The sequence below is a fragment of the Panthera leo genome, chromosome A3 (genome assembly GCF_018350215.1).
Source record: "Panthera leo isolate Ple1 chromosome A3, P.leo_Ple1_pat1.1, whole genome shotgun sequence".
Classification (NCBI taxonomy): domain Eukaryota; kingdom Metazoa; phylum Chordata; class Mammalia; order Carnivora; family Felidae; genus Panthera; species Panthera leo.
Genome location: NC_056681.1, coordinates 33,708,074 through 33,726,186, shown reverse-complemented (window position 1 = coordinate 33,726,186; position 18,113 = coordinate 33,708,074). Strand labels below are relative to the sequence as shown.

The following is an 18,113-nucleotide window of genomic DNA, read 5'->3' as shown; positions in this document are numbered from 1 at the left end:
TGGTTTAGCAACCAACTCATACTGTGGGCAACTGAAGGCTGCAACAGAGAATACACACCAAGGAGGGATATTTATGGGTATTTATGTACCAGCTCCCTTGAGTCTTTGATTGAAGACTTGATGGAGGGCTGTCCCTTAGAGCATTGACTCCATAGCACTGTGGTATGACAAGTGGATAGAAAAGTAGGGTCCAAGTCTAAGAGAACATTCTTGTGCAGAGACAGGCAGTTGGAATGCAGCTGCTGAATGGCTGGTGAGCAGCTTAAAGTGGAGACTCCTGGACTGAAACCCAGGTCTGACTGATGTCAAAGCCATTTTTTCTAATTCAAATCTTCCCCCAAGTATTCCATGATTGAGTGAAATTTTAGATGGAGACCACAAGGTCTTTGGAATGGCACCTCTCTACATATTCCCCAGAGTGAGACAAGACTCTTTAAAATTAGCTGTAGGAATGCCTGGTGGCTCAGTTTATTGAGCATCCAGCTTTTGATTTCAGCTCGGTTGTAATCTCAAGTGTAATCTCAAGTGTGATCTCAACGTTCATGGGATGGAGCCCCCTGTTGGGCTCTGTGCTGACAGTGTGGAGCCTGTTTGGGATTCTCTCTCTCCCTCCCTCCCTCTCTCTCTCTCTCTCTGCCCCTCCCCCACTCACACGTGCATACTCTTTCTCTCTCAAAAGAAATAAATAAACATCAAAGAATCAGCTGTTAAATGTGGGCTTACTGTTCCTTGCTAAAGCCAAATTTTTGTAATCAGCTGAAATCGTATTACATAGAGACCCTATTTTTACAGATCCTCCATTCTATAAGCTCTTTGTCACATGATATGTTCATGGTCCAAATGTGGAAGAAAACTGAGCCAGCAGCCCATTCTAGGTTCCAAGCAAAGTGCAAACATACATATTGTGTGAAAGAAGCAGCCTTAGTTAGAACTGAGCCAAGAGGGGTCATGCAAGTACTTCTCTAGATCCTTCAGTTTTGATATAACAGCTAATCCCCTTCTGCTCCTCCCCAGGCCCTCCTCATGGCTTAGATGTGGCTGTTCTTTGGCAGACAGCTGTTACATGAAATTGCAAAATCTAAGCACATATTTGCTCACTTAATGTAAGCAACAGAGAAATAAATCTGAACTTTGGAAAAAGTCTATTAATAATTAACAGATAGTGAAATTATCAAGATATAGAATGCTATGCAGGAAAAAAAATCCCAAATCTTGGGTTTGGAATAAACTGTGAAAATGTTTACCCGGTTAGTTTGTATCAGTGATTATGAACAACATGCTAAATCAGTACTTCAGAAGTCTGTATATGACTATTACAGGTCTGGGGCAAATGATCAAGAAACATTGGCTGATAATGTTGCAGCATTTTCCAGGTAAGAAAATTTATTTATTTTTAAATCATGTTTTTTGTAATTACACGAAGACATTCTACCAAAATAAGACCTCAGGTTTTAATGTTGATGATGTGAAATTATCTGTCTAGATAGATGCTTAGTAGAGAGGGAACAATTCTTGGGCCTGTGAGAAATTTTGGGCTATCAAACTGTTTAAAAATATCCCAAGCCTGGGAATCTCAAACCATTGACTGAAAAAGCCAACCCTAATTGTCCTCACATGGAATTATGTGGATAATTAATTTGACTACGTATAGAAATAGTGATGCATTCTAAAGACTCTATTTTCTTTTTCTCTGAGTTGGACAGTGAGGGTCTATGAGCATGGTGTAGGAAGTGGTTAGCACTAGGTTCAAGATAGCCATCTTATCTGGTTAAACCAGATCGGATTTTGCCTCAAATGTTCCCATCCTGCTGGCTTTCCCTTATCATTCATTTTGATTATTGTTGTCTCAACTTTCACTTTAGATTTCAATTTGTCTATATAACATTAATCTTTCAACGTTGCTGTTTCATCCATCATCCAAAGTGCTTCACCTACCTCTGTTTCCAAATTAGTTTTCCCTTGCCTTTCATATTTCAAAGCACAAGATGGTAGGTGTCACGGTTTATGTTTTCTGTTTGTAATAAAAACAATAAACAAAATAACTTTAAAGGAGTGTTTTTCTCTCAGCAGTTACAAAACGGTTTATTTGCTGGAGTAGGGGAGGAGAACCCCCCATACACTATACTCTCTCAGGCTCATCCATCTTACATTATAGCCTTTAGTAAAGCTAGTGAATATTGTGGGTGTTCATTGATGGTGATAAATTAAAGAAAAAGGGTAGAAAATATCCAGAAGAAAGAATCTGCTTTCCTGCTTGGCTTCTTCTGTCTAGAGGAAAATCTCTCAAAAATCACTTTTCTATGTGTAAATTAGGAAAAATGAGATGATTCTAACCAAGGTGGTCCCTGGCAAACAGCACCGATGTACTCTCAGGAGTCTGAGAATGAGGTGAAGGATGGGGCCTCCCCCAAACTTCTCTAAGCCTTGACTTTGTCTCAGTCCTTCCCTGGAACCCACATGAGCTCCACCAATGCTGGAAGAGCCACAGAAAGGGAAAATTTGGCTAAGAGTGGAGGGGCTTAAAATTCTGTATGATCTTTTTCAATCATTTAACATTCTGGGTCTCTCCAAACTTTTCTGTTCCTGGAAGATGTCCCTTCCTGGGCCCAATAGCAGCTCCGTTCACCGGGTAATACGGCTTACCTCCTTGTAATTTCCTGAAAACAACACTTTAACCCAAAAAGGTTATTTTAACCAAGGAAATTTCAGGCCCTTGACAGGTGTATGGAGTTGGTGTCTCCTTGCATTTCTTATGTCATAATGCTCAGGTGACCATCTATTTCCTCAAACCCCCTTTAACACCCTTCCGCTCATGCTACTTAATTAATGGACTCATGCTTATTAGGAATCTCTATAGGCTAGGTTCTCTACTACATGCTGAGGATAGAGCAATGAGCCAGACAAAGCTCCTGTTCATAGGTGCTTACATTCCAATGGATGCACATTGACCTTTGACTTCCATAATGCTGGTGGGTTGAATTGATGCAAAATGTACCCCGAACAACTGGCCAAATAGAGGCCTTAAAGAGAGAGCAAAGGGGTGCAGCACATACAGGCACCTCTGCAACCCTAGAAATTCTGGAAACTTTGTCAGACATAGAAGGCATTGTTGACTTCCAAGTTGTGGACTGGAAGAGTGCCTCATGCTTGTGTGGGTTTCATGGTACTCCAGTAAGTATTCCCACCCTGTGCATGTACTCAGTAACTTCAGGACAGAGCATAGATAATGAGAAAGTGTTTGCAATGCAATCCTTTCCATGAACCTTGATCTTTCCTTTTTGTTCAGCTTGAAAAGGAAAAAAACATGGATTAATCAACTTTCTCTGGAGGTTGGCTGATGCTATTTTATGATCAACCATTTGAAGAGTTTTTATATTGCAACAAACGTTAGCGGCCATTGCTTATCTAACACCTCAATTCCTCTTTTCTTGTGTAACTTTCTGGGTGACCCTTCATTCCTCACCTTGTATCATTGAGCTGATCACATGGAACTAAGAATAGATTTTCTGCCAGAGTTGTGGTGGCTTTGGGTTGACGGGATGAAGGAAATCAATCTGAACTCTCTCATTCTGATTCAAATGAAGACTGCAAAACAACCAAACCTCAGATAACCTGTTGTGACACAGTGTCAGGGCATTTTAAAGACATTTATGAAATGTGTACACTTTCCCTCCCACAAGCACAACAAAAGGTCATTCACAGTGACAGCTGTTATCTCTCTGTGCTCAGCTCTGACAATCACATTTTGGAGTTTTGGGGATATGGCTCACTTATGTGACCTAGCAGTTGCTTGTAAACGTTTCTGGGTTAAGACTTACGACTCTAATGTTATCATGGCTAAAAACTGATAAAATAAAATAAAATACAAAAAGACACATGAAGTCAAATAGATGGAACCATACTGAAGAACAAAGTTACCTATTGTAAACATTTCGAGAACAGTAGGTGTTAGCTTGCAACATTTTGCATGATTGGAATCATCATGACCTGATTGGAGTTAACTTAAACACACACACACACACACACACACACACACACACACACACAGTATGTTGTTTCTCTTACACATTAACTCAGTGTATCCTTCTCAACCATGGTCTGCACTTTGTGGCTTCTGGTGAAATCATCACTAGTGGAAACTTAATTCTATAATTTGGGTGTCTAGAAGTCCTGATGAAGTTAGAAAATGAAGCTCCTTTCTTTTCTGTTGTGTCACTTACTGACACTGAAAATGGGGTGATTTTCTTTTAGATAACAGGTGATAAAGTGATGTCATTATTCCTTTATTGCAGTGCCTCACAGGTTGATAGTGATCCAATTAAATGTTTTAAAGATGTCACAATATTAAGAATTAAGGGTAAAAAATAAGATTACAGGGGCGCCAGGGTGGCTCAGTCGGATAAGCGTCGGACTCTCAATTTCGGGTTGGGTCATGATCTCAATGTTCGAGTTTGAGCCCCAAGTTGGGCTCTGTGCCGACTGTGAAGAGCCTGCTAGGGATCCTCTCTCTTTGCCCCTCCCCTGCTCTCCCTCTCTCTGTGTCTCTCTATAAAAAACTTAAAAAATGTTTTAAAAATAAGATTACAAAAATTGTGCTGTTTTGTATACGTATTTACATACATTTTATTTGCTTTAAATAGTTTAGAGTAAACAATTAATGTGAAGAAATTGGACTGCAGTATAATCATCTTACAGGACTTATGAAACATTAATTCACTGTGTTCAGTTGATGGGATTCAGTAACAGCACTTGGCTTTACAGCTGGGTGGTAAGTGTCTTCCTTCAAATACAGTATCCCATCTTGGGGAGTGTGTATATCACCAGATTTTTTTGTAAATTAAATGTGAGGCTTTTGTTGGATGTGAAGTGTGGGTCAAAAGTTCTGTGAAAAGATCCCCACCTTTACCCCCTACTTCCTTTACTCGGTCATCTTATTTTCCATCCTTCGAAAGAGGTTTATTATTTGATTGGTTCAATTGTTTTGTCCATCTTCATATCCTTTTTCCAAAGTGGAGGTCTCACAAGAGCACAGTCCAAGGTTATATTCAGCTACTATTTGATGTAAGACTGTGAAAAAAAAAATCACTTCTATTGGGGGTGGAGTCAGGTGGGACTCGGAAAGCTATTGGAACTACTTGACAAGGTTAGTTGTAATTGTTCTTTGGAAAATATCAAAAAATGGAAAACTTTTTAGAGAACATACACTTCCCACTCCATTGATCTTATATAATTTTGCCTGAAACTTGCATTTTGTGCATTGGTTGGTGAGTCTCCGTAATGTCACCGTCAGAACAGAAAATAATGTGTGTGGGAAAGCCAAGAACACAGTTATTAAAGGGACTGCGCCACCACGTGGACAAGCATAAATAAAGCTACTGTCTGGAGATAGAAGGGTTGAGCCTTGCCTTCTACATAGGAATTAACATTTAACAATGTCCTTTCTCACACACACACACACACACACACACACACACACACGATGCCCAGCAGCTCTGTGTGTGCTCTTCATAAAAGCTTTCATTGTTTCCTCAGCTCTAAGTAAATATTAATGCCTTCCAAGGCCAACAGCTGCTATTAAAATCGTTTTCTCTCATTCTCATAATACACTTAGAGATGATTGGTAATAAAAACTCTCTTCAAGGCTTCTGCCTTTCCCCCTTCAAAATGGAGATCAAAGAAGCATGCTGTGAGGGTCAGTCCAAAAGAAAAGACTTCCAGCAGCAAAGCATGTGGTGTGACAGAAAATAATGACAATTATGATGTTCAAAGGAATTGCAGAGAAATCACACAGTAAAACTTCTTTATTATGCTTTTCAAGGGCTGGATGTTTTTACTTTATTATGTGGGGAAGGGTTAGATTACAGACCCAAAGCAACATGAAGGCAGAATTTCTTCTTCCACTACAGGAAGTAGGCTCCAGTTAAGACCTTGGAGGTTCAATTTATTTTGGTTACTACATTTCTAAATCACACTTCAGTATATTAACTAAAAATCTTGTTCTCTCTGGAAGCAAAGTAAAATCTAGGTATAAAAGGTGAGGGCTGGTTAGGTATGTATGTATGTGTTACACACATTTTTGTTTCTTAGTGCTCATTAGAAAGACGGCTGTATTTTCTTCAGTTCTAATGAGTTACTAATGAGAAAAATAATCCTGAACAAATAGGACATATAAATTTCGCTGAGAGGAAAGAGAACTTGTTCTCCTGTAAATTTTACTAGTAAAGTTTGTGGTTCTTGGTTTATTGATAGTTTTCATTACAACACAAAAGAATTGCAGGAAAAGTCATTTAAGATCGTGTTCAGGAGTCAAAAATTCTTCAAGCCAAAAGTCCAGTTTCTGCCAAATACCCTTTTAGAAGAAAATGCACAATTAAACTAAAAAGAATTATCTTCCCTCATCACCATACTTCAGTGGATACTGACTTCCATTTAAGAATTTTGAGGAAACCACATTATAATTTTATTTTTTAAGTTTTTTTAATGTTTATTTAATTTGGAGAGAGAGAGAGAAAGAGAGACAGTGTGAGTGGAGGAGGGGCAGATAGAGAAGGAGACACAGAATCCAAAGCAGGCTCCAGGCTCTGAGCTGTCAGCACAGAGCCTGACCTGGGTCTCAAACTCACCAACCATGAGATCATGACCTGAGCCAGCATCAGATGCTTAACAGACTGAGGCACCCAGGCACTGCACCACATTAAAATTTAAAAGTAATTACCTGAAGTTACTGTCTGTAATTTGAAAAGAAAAACAAAAAACAAAAAGGACAAACTGTACATAATATATCTTTTTTTTAATTTTTAATTTTTTTTGAGAGAGAGCAAGTGCACAAGTTGGGGAGAGAGGCAGCAGGGGAGGGAGAGAGAGAGGGAGAGAGAGAGAGAGAGAGAGTGTGTGTGTGTGTGTGTGTGTGTGTGTGTGTGTGTGTGTGAATCCTAAGCAGGTTCCACTCTCAGTGAGGAGCCTGACTCAGGGCTCAATCCCACAACCTTGGGATCATGACCTGAGCCAAAATCAAAAGTGAGATCCTCAACCAACTGAGCCACTCGGGTACCCCTCTTCTTAAATTATAATCTAATCCATGTTTTTGTATACCATCTTCAAAATGACCTGGAGGAAGTGAAATGAAAGCTATGTTCACACAAAAACATTTACATAAATGTTTACAGCAGCTTTATTTAAAATTGCTTCAAACTGATATTTGCAAATGACATATCGGACAAAGGGCTAGTATCCAAAATCTATAAAGAGCTCACCAAACTCCACACCCGAAAAACAAATAATCCAGTGAAGAAATGGGCAGAAAACATGAATAGATACTTCTCTAAAGAAGACATCCAGATGGCCAACAGGCACATGAAAAGATGTTCAACGTTGCTCCTTATCAGGGACATACAAATCAAAACCACACTCAGATATCACCTCACGCCAGTCAGAGTGGCCAAAATGAACAAATCAGGAGACTATAGATGCTGGAGAGGATGTGGAGAAACGGGAACCCTCTTGCACTGTTGGTGGGAATGCAAATTGGTGCAGCCGCTCTGGAAAGCAGTGTGGAGGTTCCTCAGAAAATTAAAAATAGACCTACCCTATGACCCAGCAATAGCACTGCTAGGAATTTACCCAAGGGATGCAGGAGTACTGATGCATAGGGGCACTTGTACCCCAATGTTTATAGCAGCACTCTCAACAATAGCCAAATTATGGAAAGAGCCTAAATGTCCATCAACTGATGAATGGATAAAGAAATTGTGGTTTATATACACAATGGAATACTACGTGGCAATGAGAAAGAATGAAATATGGCCTTTTGTAGCAACATGGATGGAACTGGAGAGTGTGATGCTAAGTGAAATAAGCCATACAGAGAAAGACAGATACCATATGGTTTGACTCTTATGTGGATCCTGAGAAACTTAACAGAAACCCATGGGGGAGGGGAAGGAAAAAAAAAAAAAAGAGGTTAGAGTGGGAGAGAGCCAAAGCATTAGAGACTGTTAAAAACTGAGAACAAACTGAGGGTTGATGGGGGGTGGGAGGGAGGGGAGGGTGGGTGATGGGTATTGAGGAGGGCACCTTTTGGGATGAGCACTGGGTGTTGTATGGAAACCAATTTGGCAATAAATTTCATATATTGAAAAAAAAATAAAAAAAAATAAAATTGCTTCAAACTGGAAATGTTCCCAATATTTCTTAGCTGGGGAATGGGCAAACAGACTGTGGTACTTCTGTACAGAAGAATACTGTTCATCAACCAAAAGGAACAAATTATAGATGCACATGGCAACATGGATGAATCTCAAATGCACTGTGCTAAGTGAAAGAAGGCAGACTCAAGAGGCTACATACTTTATGATTCCATTTATATGTTCTTGCGAAGTAAAACTATATGGACAGAAAAAATATCGGTGGTTGTGAGGGGGTTGGTGGGAGACAGAGTTTCACTGTTAAGGGAAATGGGGAAATTTTTAAAGATGGTGAACTGTTCTTGATTGTCTTGGCACTTATACGACTGCATGCATTTGACAAACCTTCCCAAACTGGACACTCACGTGGGTGAATCCTACATATGTTAACTACACCTCACTAAGAAGGATAGCTTGTGAAATTCATTATTATCTTATTGCTAACATGCTATCTTAACAAGCATTGAAATTGCCCCTTTTCCTTCAATTTTGTTATTTGCTGGGTGGGAAAAATACAAGAATATTTTCTCTTTTTAAACTAAAATGTAATGTCAAAGCTTTGGTTATGATTTTAAAATTCTGAAACTCTTTTTTAAAAATTCTAGATGGAAGCTGTATCCGCGGATGCTCCGGAATGTTGCTGAAATAGACCTGTCGACTTCTGTTTTGGGACAGAGGGTCAGCATGCCAATATGCGTTGGGGCTACTGCCATGCAGTGCATGGCTCACGTGGACGGGGAGCTTGCAACTGTGCGAGGTAGGAAGAAAGTCCTCATTCAAAAGGACAGAAGAGCACTAACATTTAGTGACTCTTTTCTGTGTATGCATCAAGCAAGCACTTCCGTAGATATGTTTATACTCACAAAAACTAAGCTCATTGACTCTGCCATTAATATACCTGTTTTTGCACCTTCTGCTCCTCTATTTTCTAGCTGTATGACTCTGGGCAAGATACTTGTGCCTCAGTTTTATCAGCTGCAAAATAGGGATAAAAATAGTACCCACCTCCTCAAGTTACTGTCAGGATTAAATGAATTTGCACAAACAAAGCACTTAAAATAGTGCCTTGCACAGAGTGGTGGTTCAATAGCTTTTAGTTATATTATGTGTATTAATACCCGTATTTCAGAAAATGGAGGTCTGAGAAATTGACTTGGCTCACCCATGGTCATACAGCAACATAGTGGCAGAGATGGGATTCAACCTCATGGCTACCTTATTTCAAAGCCCTTCCTGCTTCCCCAAACCATGTGAATCTCACAGGGAAACAGCAAATGCAGTGACCTGGTTGGTTGCATTTTCTGCCATGGCTTTGGACCATGATTCTGTTTTACGAATGGGTTAGATTCCCAATAGAGCATTTCTAACTGCCTTAGGAGAGAGATGAGAAATTCAAATATGATGTAAAGAAATTCCTTCTTAGGGCTAATTTATTAACTTTCAGTCCCCTAGCAACCATGAACATTTGAAAAGGTATATACAGTGATAAATCTACCCACCCCCCCCCCCCAACTTCAAAACCTCCTATAAAACTCCTATCTGACTTCTTTTGATACTAAGCAGGTCAGGAAATTCAGGCCCAAGGAGCGGGAACTAAATACTATTTTAAAGCATTTCAGTTCTAAGTATTACCGATCTTATGGATTTACTTCCCTTCTTGAAATGTCTACCATAGAATTCTGCTAGGGACATCAGCATGACAGAGTGAGATTTTGCTGGACAGACTTAGGTTAGAGTCTAGAACTTTTTTTTTTTTTAATTCTAGGACCACACACAGAGAAGTGGCCTTAGGACCCAGCCATTTGTCTATGAGAAACCTGAAATATGGGCAGGGAGAAGGAGAAGGGAGGAGGAGAAGAAAACCAGTATCTGTCTATTTACAGTTGGAATAAGAAAGGCCTTTCCTTTCTTATGGCTTTCAAAGGCCATAGACAACAACCATTAAAACAAAAGCCAACAAATCAACACAAGAACCCAGAAACTTCTATGCTGTCAAAGTTCTACAAAAATTGATAAAACAAGTGGCAAACAAAACAAATTGAAATTATGAGGCTGCAAAGCGTTAATGACATTTCTGTGTGAAAAGCCCCTATACTTGAATAATGAAATAACATCTAACCCCAAATAGATGAAGAGATATAAGTGGAAAAGGACAAATAGGAGATTCATAAATGGACACATAAAAATGGCCAATAAACATATGAAAAGTATTCAATTTCCCCAATTATCAAATGCATATAAATTATAACTATATGTTTTATTTTCTGAATATCAAATTACCATTTTCAGGTTATACAGTGTGATGCGGTTGTTTTCAAATATTGATAAGAAGAGTGTAAGGTGGAATCATATTTCTAGAAAATTGTTTGACAATTGTTTATCAAAATTTTAAAGTATGAATTCCATGTGATGCTGTAAGTCCTCTTCTAGGCATTGCAAGGAAATAATTATGACTTTGAAGAATAACATCTCTGCATGGATTCTCCTGCCTTTGTTATTTTTAATAGGAGAAAAGTTAGAAAAAAGAAAAACCCAAATGTCCCCATATTTGGAGATTGGTTGTAAAACAAAATAGGGTGCATTAAAAATGAAATCAATTTTTTTAGTGATATGAGAGAAAGAGTGTGGTGGTATGGAAAAATGTTGTGGCATGTTTTTTAAAAAGCAGTTACAAACAATAGTCAGAAAGATAAATATATGATTTCACTCATATGTGGAATTTTAGAAACAAAACAGATGAACAAATATTAAAGAATCCATCCTCAGAGCAGCCCAAAGAATAGTACTATATTAAGCCCATTTTACACCTGGGAAACTGAGACATGCAGCAGATGAATAACTTGCCCAGAATCACACAACTCATAAATGGTAGAAACAGGATTCAGACCTAGACAGCTTGGCTGAAGAGTCGTGGCTCCTTACCTCCCTGTACTGCTTTTAATTTCCAGAAAATCCCATAAAATGTCATGAGAAGAAGCCCATTTATCTGTCAGTTACAATTCCCTAAAGATAACTGATTTATCATGTTATGCACATGCAAACAGCCCCCCCCCCCCCAGGGGAGTGAGATACATGATAAACATTGGGACAGGGTGGAACAGTAAGAACGAAGAGGATGTTGTGACACTGAGGACACAGAGGAACTGGCAATGACATGTTACACACAATGCCCTTGAGAATCTAAGACCCTGGATCAGGTTGCTGTGAGGGCAGTGATATCACAGTTTAGATCTAGATTTGTAGTAGAAATCTCCTGTAAGGATTTTGACATTCCTAAGGTTTTTTTCTATGGTCCAATTACCATCTATCGATTGATGATTTATTTAATATTTAAATTAACCCTGGGGGTGCCTAGGTAGCTCAGTCTGTTAAGTGTCCACCTATGGCTCAGGTCATGATCTCACGGTTGGTAAGTTTGAGCCCAGTGTAGGGTTCTGCGCTGACAGCTCAGAGCCTGGATCCTGTTTCAGATTCTGTGTCTTCCTCTCTCTCTCTGCTCCTCCCCTGCTTGTGCTCTCTCTTTCTCAGAAATATGCAAATAAACTTTTAAAAAGTGTAAAAAATTAAAAATAAAAATGTATCCTTAAATTAACCCTGAAAGACGATGGTGATCCCCCCATAACCAAGAGTACTCCTTGGTTGGTATGTTTGGGTTGTGAGATGGATAGGTTACTTGGAAGGAAAGAAAGTATATGTACCTGGAGCAGATGCTTTTGGTGTTCAGGTTATATCCCCTTGTTACTTATCATTTCTATAAGAACTTGCAACTTTTTTCCTGTATTTTCTCTGGCAACAGGAGCTGATAGATGGGTGGGTTGGGGGTTACCTTCCCATTAACACACCCTTCCTTGACTGCCTTCCCTTCCTTCTTTCACTTTCCTATTCTTCAACTCACCTTGTGATTATTCCCAAATAAAAGACTTGCACTCATATCTTTGCCTCATTGTTGGCTCCTGGAAGAATGCAAATCAAGGTGAGGACCATTCAAATCTCCAGGGAATGATCAGGCTTGAATAATTAGAATGGACATCCAGAAAGTTCTCAAAGCTGCCACAGTACCACAATCTTGCCTTCTCAATTGGCTCTCTAGACTTCACAGCACCTTGCTTAAAGGGTCTTTTGGGCTTTCTTTTCACCACTGTGGAGCACATCCCCAGTATAACTGGGCTTGAGAATGGAGCTCTATTTTCTTATACAGCTTTGTGGTTGTAGAGTGACCAATGGAGCTACTCTTTCTTTGTTTTCAAAATGGCAGTGAATATAAAGTTACCAAATAAAATGCAGGGAACCAGTTGCATTTGAATTTCAGATAAACAGCAAGTCATTTGTAACTGGGTCATCCTATATGTTTATTTGCTGTATCTGACAACCTTAGTTGAATAAGAGCTCTTACTTCTAGGGGTCCTTTGAAAATTACCTGAGAATAATGCTAGGAAAAGCTTCCCAAAATGGGGTGCACTTTTTATTTGCCCCTCAGAGTCCCAAAAATGTCTTCCAAATATTAAAAAACTTACTTTCAGAAAAGTATACTCCCGGGGTGCCTGGGTGGCTCAGTCAGTTAAGTGTCCAACTCCTCATTTGGGCTCAGGCCATGATCTCAGGATTTTTGAGTTTGAGCCCCACGTCGGACTCTGTGCTGACAGCGTGGAGCCTGGTTGGGATTCTGTCTCCCTCTCTCTCTGTGCCTCCCAAGCTTGCTCTCTCTCTCTCAAAATAAATAAAAATTAAAAAAAAAAAACTTAAATAAAAGTATACTCCATTTACACTTTAGTGGGAATGAAAGTTGCTCTTTTTACTTTGCTAAAGATATTTTTAATTTAAGCTTTATGCAGGGACCTCAAAAATGACTTTAAGGGTCAGATTGGTAACATAAATACCCAGAGAGGGATGAAGTTAGGAAAACAACAATGCAGGCTCGATGGTGGAGACTTCAGCAAACCTGAGATTGCAGGTTCCATAGAGGGGGGCAGCCACATTTTAGTGCTAGCTAACTACTGTCCCAAGGGATTGAGGATGTTGGGCTGCCAAATCTCCAAAAACTTTAAGAGAAGCCAAAACCCTTCATTTTTATGTGTAATCTCCTGGTTTTTAAATGTTGGCAAATAAATCAAAAATTCTCTAAAACACTGTTTGGGGCAGTAATGTGTGGGCCAAAGCAAATACTTTTGCGGGCTACAACTGTCCCCTGGGCTGTCAGTCTGGGACATCTGATTTATGTGGAATTCACCACTAACTAGTTTCACTTCTGTAGCAGGCCATTTTCACTCTCTAGGAGGATTACGTTTCGTCACTGATAAAGTCAGCTGCTCAAGCAAGATCAGTGGTTTGCTTATCATGTCCCAAAGAGGTTGGGATTATTCCCAAGAGTCTTGGGGAAGTGAGGTGTGTCACCAACCACAGAGCTACTTGTGTTGCATGTTGGGGTTCAAAAAGACAGTTAAAAAAAAGAGTTCTGCTGTGAAGGCAAGAATGCAGACAAAATCTCTACAATGAGAAAACTCAAAAACCCAAACCAGAAAATTCCTAACAGGAAGATGATTTTACCATTTTTTTTCAGATTAGAAATGAATGGTTCTGTCCTTCTTTAAGATTTCATGAACTAGAGAAACCATTCAAGGTAGAGAACTGTCCTTCTGAAATCCCACCCTTATCCTCTACCTTCTTCCTCCTGTGCCAGCTCTGGAGAGTGTGGACGGTGGAGTGAGCATTTATATGTGATTGCTTTTCATTTCTCATAGCTGCATTCTTGGGATAGAGGAAAGCAAGTAGACCTATATATTTCCGGCTCTTGCTGAAAACACAAATAGATGTTTAATAAATGCCACAGAAATTAACTGTTGTGAAAAATGATGATAGCCAACATTTATTTGGCAATTCATGTATGTCAGGCAATTTGCATTTATTAACTTATCTATGTCTTACCCATCCTAAAACATGAGTGTAAAACTCTAAAGATCTTCTTTTTTAAATGTTTATTTATTTATTTTGAGAGAAAGAAAAAGAGTGTGAGCAGGGGAGGGGCAGAGAGACAGGGCAGAACCCAAGTAGGCTCCACACCGTCAGCACAGAGACCGATTTGGGACTCAAACTCACCGACCACAAGATCATGACCAGAGCTGAAATCAAGAGTCAGACGCTTAACTGACTGAGCCATCCAGGAGTCCCAAAACTCTAAGGATCTTTTTCCAATTCCTGTGGTTGTGGACACTGAGGCTTGCAGAGGTTAAATACCTTGTTCAGGGATATTAATCACTTTCTCAATGCTGTGTATAAGATCCTGATCAGTGACTGATATTTCCAAGTATCATTAACTACAGCAAGAAGCCTAAGGCAAACTCTATGTTATAGTCTCAGAATATTAACTGCAATTATGTTTTGCAAATATGTTAATTATGCAAATATTAACTGCATTCTATGTTTTTATAGTTTTATCCCTTTGATTTTGAGAGGATGGACTAAGCCACCGAATATGAAACTTATTAGGAAATATGAGCCTTGAGCAAAACTCAGGAGCATAAATAAAGGGGCTTGAATTTTAAGCAAAAATTAAAACTCCTAAAAATCTTTTAAGATGGAAGGAAACTAACCAAGAAACACTGAGTGGAGAGCAGTTTGTCATGCATTGTGTTATGAATAAGGGATTTATTGCAGTAGATGATTTAGTTAACATTTTAATAATTGACAATTGTTATAATATTTAAGGAGCCATATAAACACCTCTACTCATAAACAGCGCATCCATCTGAAACCCTATTAGATTGGTTTTTGATTTACGTTTTATTCCTCTTATGAGCTTCAGGGATGATTACAGAATCATTTCTACAAATACTTAAAGTAGTGAAGGAAATATCAATGATAAATATAAATGCTAGTGTAATATAAAACAGGTAGTCTCATTAGGTGAAATTTCCATCTTGCAAGAGAAGTAAAACATCTCTGACTTCTCACAGAGCAAATTAACAAAATGCTTACTATGCCACAGAGGCTTTTAGGACATTATCATAGAAATATCTCTGGTTTTATGCACAGTGGCTGTAATGAAATTTTATTTCAGCCTCCATGGAACTACATTAGCTCCTTTGCTTCATTTAAACATGAGAAATAAGAGGAAGGAGGAGATTGAGTTACTAATTCATCCCTTTGCTTCTGACTGTTATATGTCCACGCGCCACATGAGGGAGTGCCAGGACCTCAAATAGAGAGAAATTGAAACCACCTAAGGCGTTCTAGGAATGCTCAGTATATTACAAATTCTTAGTAAAGTGTCAAAAAAAAAAAAAAAAAGAAAAAAAGATTTTAAAAGAAATTCCTGCCCCTGGATGCAATTAGAGGCTACCACACAGGATTTGATAGGCCATAAAACCATTAAATCTAAACACTTTCTTTTTGAGCCTAAAAGGCTAGAACATTCCAAAGTGAAGTTTTGGGACTTGGCTATGACTTGACCACCTATTAAGACGCAGGTGGAAGAGATGGCAGAGTAGCACAAAGAGCCATACAGACCCCAAAAAACTGAATTAGGGCATAGGTGAGAGCTTTAGCTGTTGGATTTTCTGGATTTTCCGAGATTAAGTGATCGATTTTGACATTGAGTGAAAGACCATTCAGCAAGAAAAATTGTCATTTCCTTTGCTCCAGACCCAAATGATATATTTTTGAAAGCTTTATTGATTTATATATTTATGTGTTGTACTAGGTGACCGAGCAGATATACATTTCAGCATACCTATGAGGAAAGTATCCCATTATTCTTAATTTTACCTAAATACAGGAAAGCGTGAGATATCTTTATGGAGCTTTTTTTTTTTTCCCCCTGAAGTGAGTGAGTGCCTTTTATGCACCAGATACTGGACTTCACAGCCCCATCATTAATCCTCACAATAGACCTGTGATGTAATTATCATTTATCATTCCCCTCATTTGACAGTGGAGGAGAAGGACGCCCTTGACCAAAGTCTAGGGCTGGCCCATGATCAAGATGGGGCTTGAACAGCAATCTGCCCTCTAGAGTCTGATCCAGTTATTTGTCTTAATCCATTAACAAAACTAAGGAGGAATAAGAAGAAAGGACAGTTCACTAAAACTTTGTCCAAATTATATCATTAAACATTTGGAAGAGAATACCTCTTTGCTTCATTGTAGTAAAAATCAACCAATTCTCACCTTTATTTTCAACCTATTTCAGCTCAATTTTATGTTTTGGACATTCTTTTCCCACAATCAAAATTCAGTGGACATGCCTATTCCGCACACACAACTCACACACAACACATAAGCATAGACACACACACATATATACACATATACATATATATACATTCACACATATTAAAAGATTATGGACCTTTTTTATATATATACATAGGTATACAAAAATATATAAAATGTATATATGTGCATAGATATATCAACACTTTATATCTAAAAATTTTCCAAGAAGTGGTAGATTCGGGGTTGAAACCACTTTGCAGTAGGACAAACTTCAATCAAAAACAGCTAGTAAAAAATTAGCCTCCCACTACATTAAAGACCAACATCAAGTGGTATGATTTTTAGTATCTCGCACCAGAATTTAAGCTATTGGGCAGCTTTCTTGAGAACATGAGATTGCTTCTTCTCAAATTATAAGTGTGCCTGATGACATTAAAGCATGATAATCCAGAAGTCAGAGGCTCACGTGTGTGTTTCAACACCGAGGTTGTTATACTGAGGGAGGTTAATTGAGGTCAAGTGCAGGCTTGATCTGCCTTGAAACCATCATAAAAGGCATCTCACTATGGTGTGGTCTCCATGTGATCTGTCAGTTATATGCCAGGACCTGACAACTTAATAAAATGACAGAATAATAACCTGGGGATCATTACAGTAAAGTTAATGTTTTAGTCTAATGCAGAGTTCTACCCCAGAGACACAGTGGAAGCAAGAAAGGGAGGGCACAGATGTCATTGGGACTAGTTATTTCTTGGAAATCTTTCAATGCAGACAAAAAGAGCTCTCAAAGTTAGTGACAGTGTGATCACTCAAGGTTAAACTGCTCCGGATTTAGACAATGGACCATCTTGAAAGCCCTGGAAAGGTGAAATCTGGTTTTCTGGCCTTTCTTGGCAGTGTTGAAATTGCTTAAGTTCCCTAAATCATAAATTAAGATTTGTTTGACCACTTCTAAGTATTTCACAGATAATTATAGTGGAAGTTTCAAAACATTATTTTTCTAAGTAATCTCAAATTGTAATTTTAGACGTGCAGACAATAAATAATTTTTACTCCATCTTTAACAACTCTGTAAATGGCAGTTCCTGTGTGAAGAAAGGTGGGCACACCCAGTGGATGTTAGGGTGCACATTTATGCAAACACCTTAGTGTGTCAGACCCTGAGTTTTGAACCACACAACTGCTTGGTACTTTGTCATTGCATATTTTCCCCATTGCACAATGACTTCCTGTGCAGAGGACAGAATGCATTTTCTCAACATTTTCAGCACAGCTGTCTTGGTGACTAAGTTTTGCAGGAGCTTTTTAATCAAATGCACCTAAAAATAACTTTAGTCACTTTAATCATGTTATCCTTTTTTCCTTTAAAAACACAATTTTGGAAACATAACTCACCTTTCCCATAAAAGAGAGCTATTTTCAAAGAAATAATTTGGACCCAAAGTAGCACATTGCTTAACCATTCTGCTCTAATCTGGAAATATGATTGACCCACATGAATTAATGTTTCAAATAATAGACGTTTACTGCCACTGGTAACTACTAGTTTACAATTTCCTCTGTGGTGGTGGTGGTGGTAGCTGTGGATGAACATCATCCTCAAATGTATTATAATTCCCCTCCCTGTCAAGCCTAGCATGATAAGCTTTAGTTTTACTTGGTGATGCAGCATCTTATCTATATGTGTAAGATTGTTGGACAAGACATTAAACATTTGGA

At 38.7% G+C, this 18,113-nt stretch overlaps 1 protein-coding gene across 1 annotated transcript in view; it reads left to right on the top strand.

Annotated features, from left to right (window-relative positions):
* The first annotated feature begins 1,236 nt into the window (after positions 1 to 1,236).
* Positions 1,237 to 18,113, top strand: part of HAO1 (hydroxyacid oxidase 1) — a 47,471-nt gene continuing 30,594 nt past the window's right edge. Inside the window, exons 1-2 of the mRNA XM_042930163.1 lie at positions 1,237 to 1,373; positions 8,789 to 8,940. Of these exons, the coding sequence (XP_042786097.1) occupies positions 1,237 to 1,373; positions 8,789 to 8,940 (289 nt within the window). The remainder of the gene's footprint in view (positions 1,374 to 8,788; positions 8,941 to 18,113) is intronic.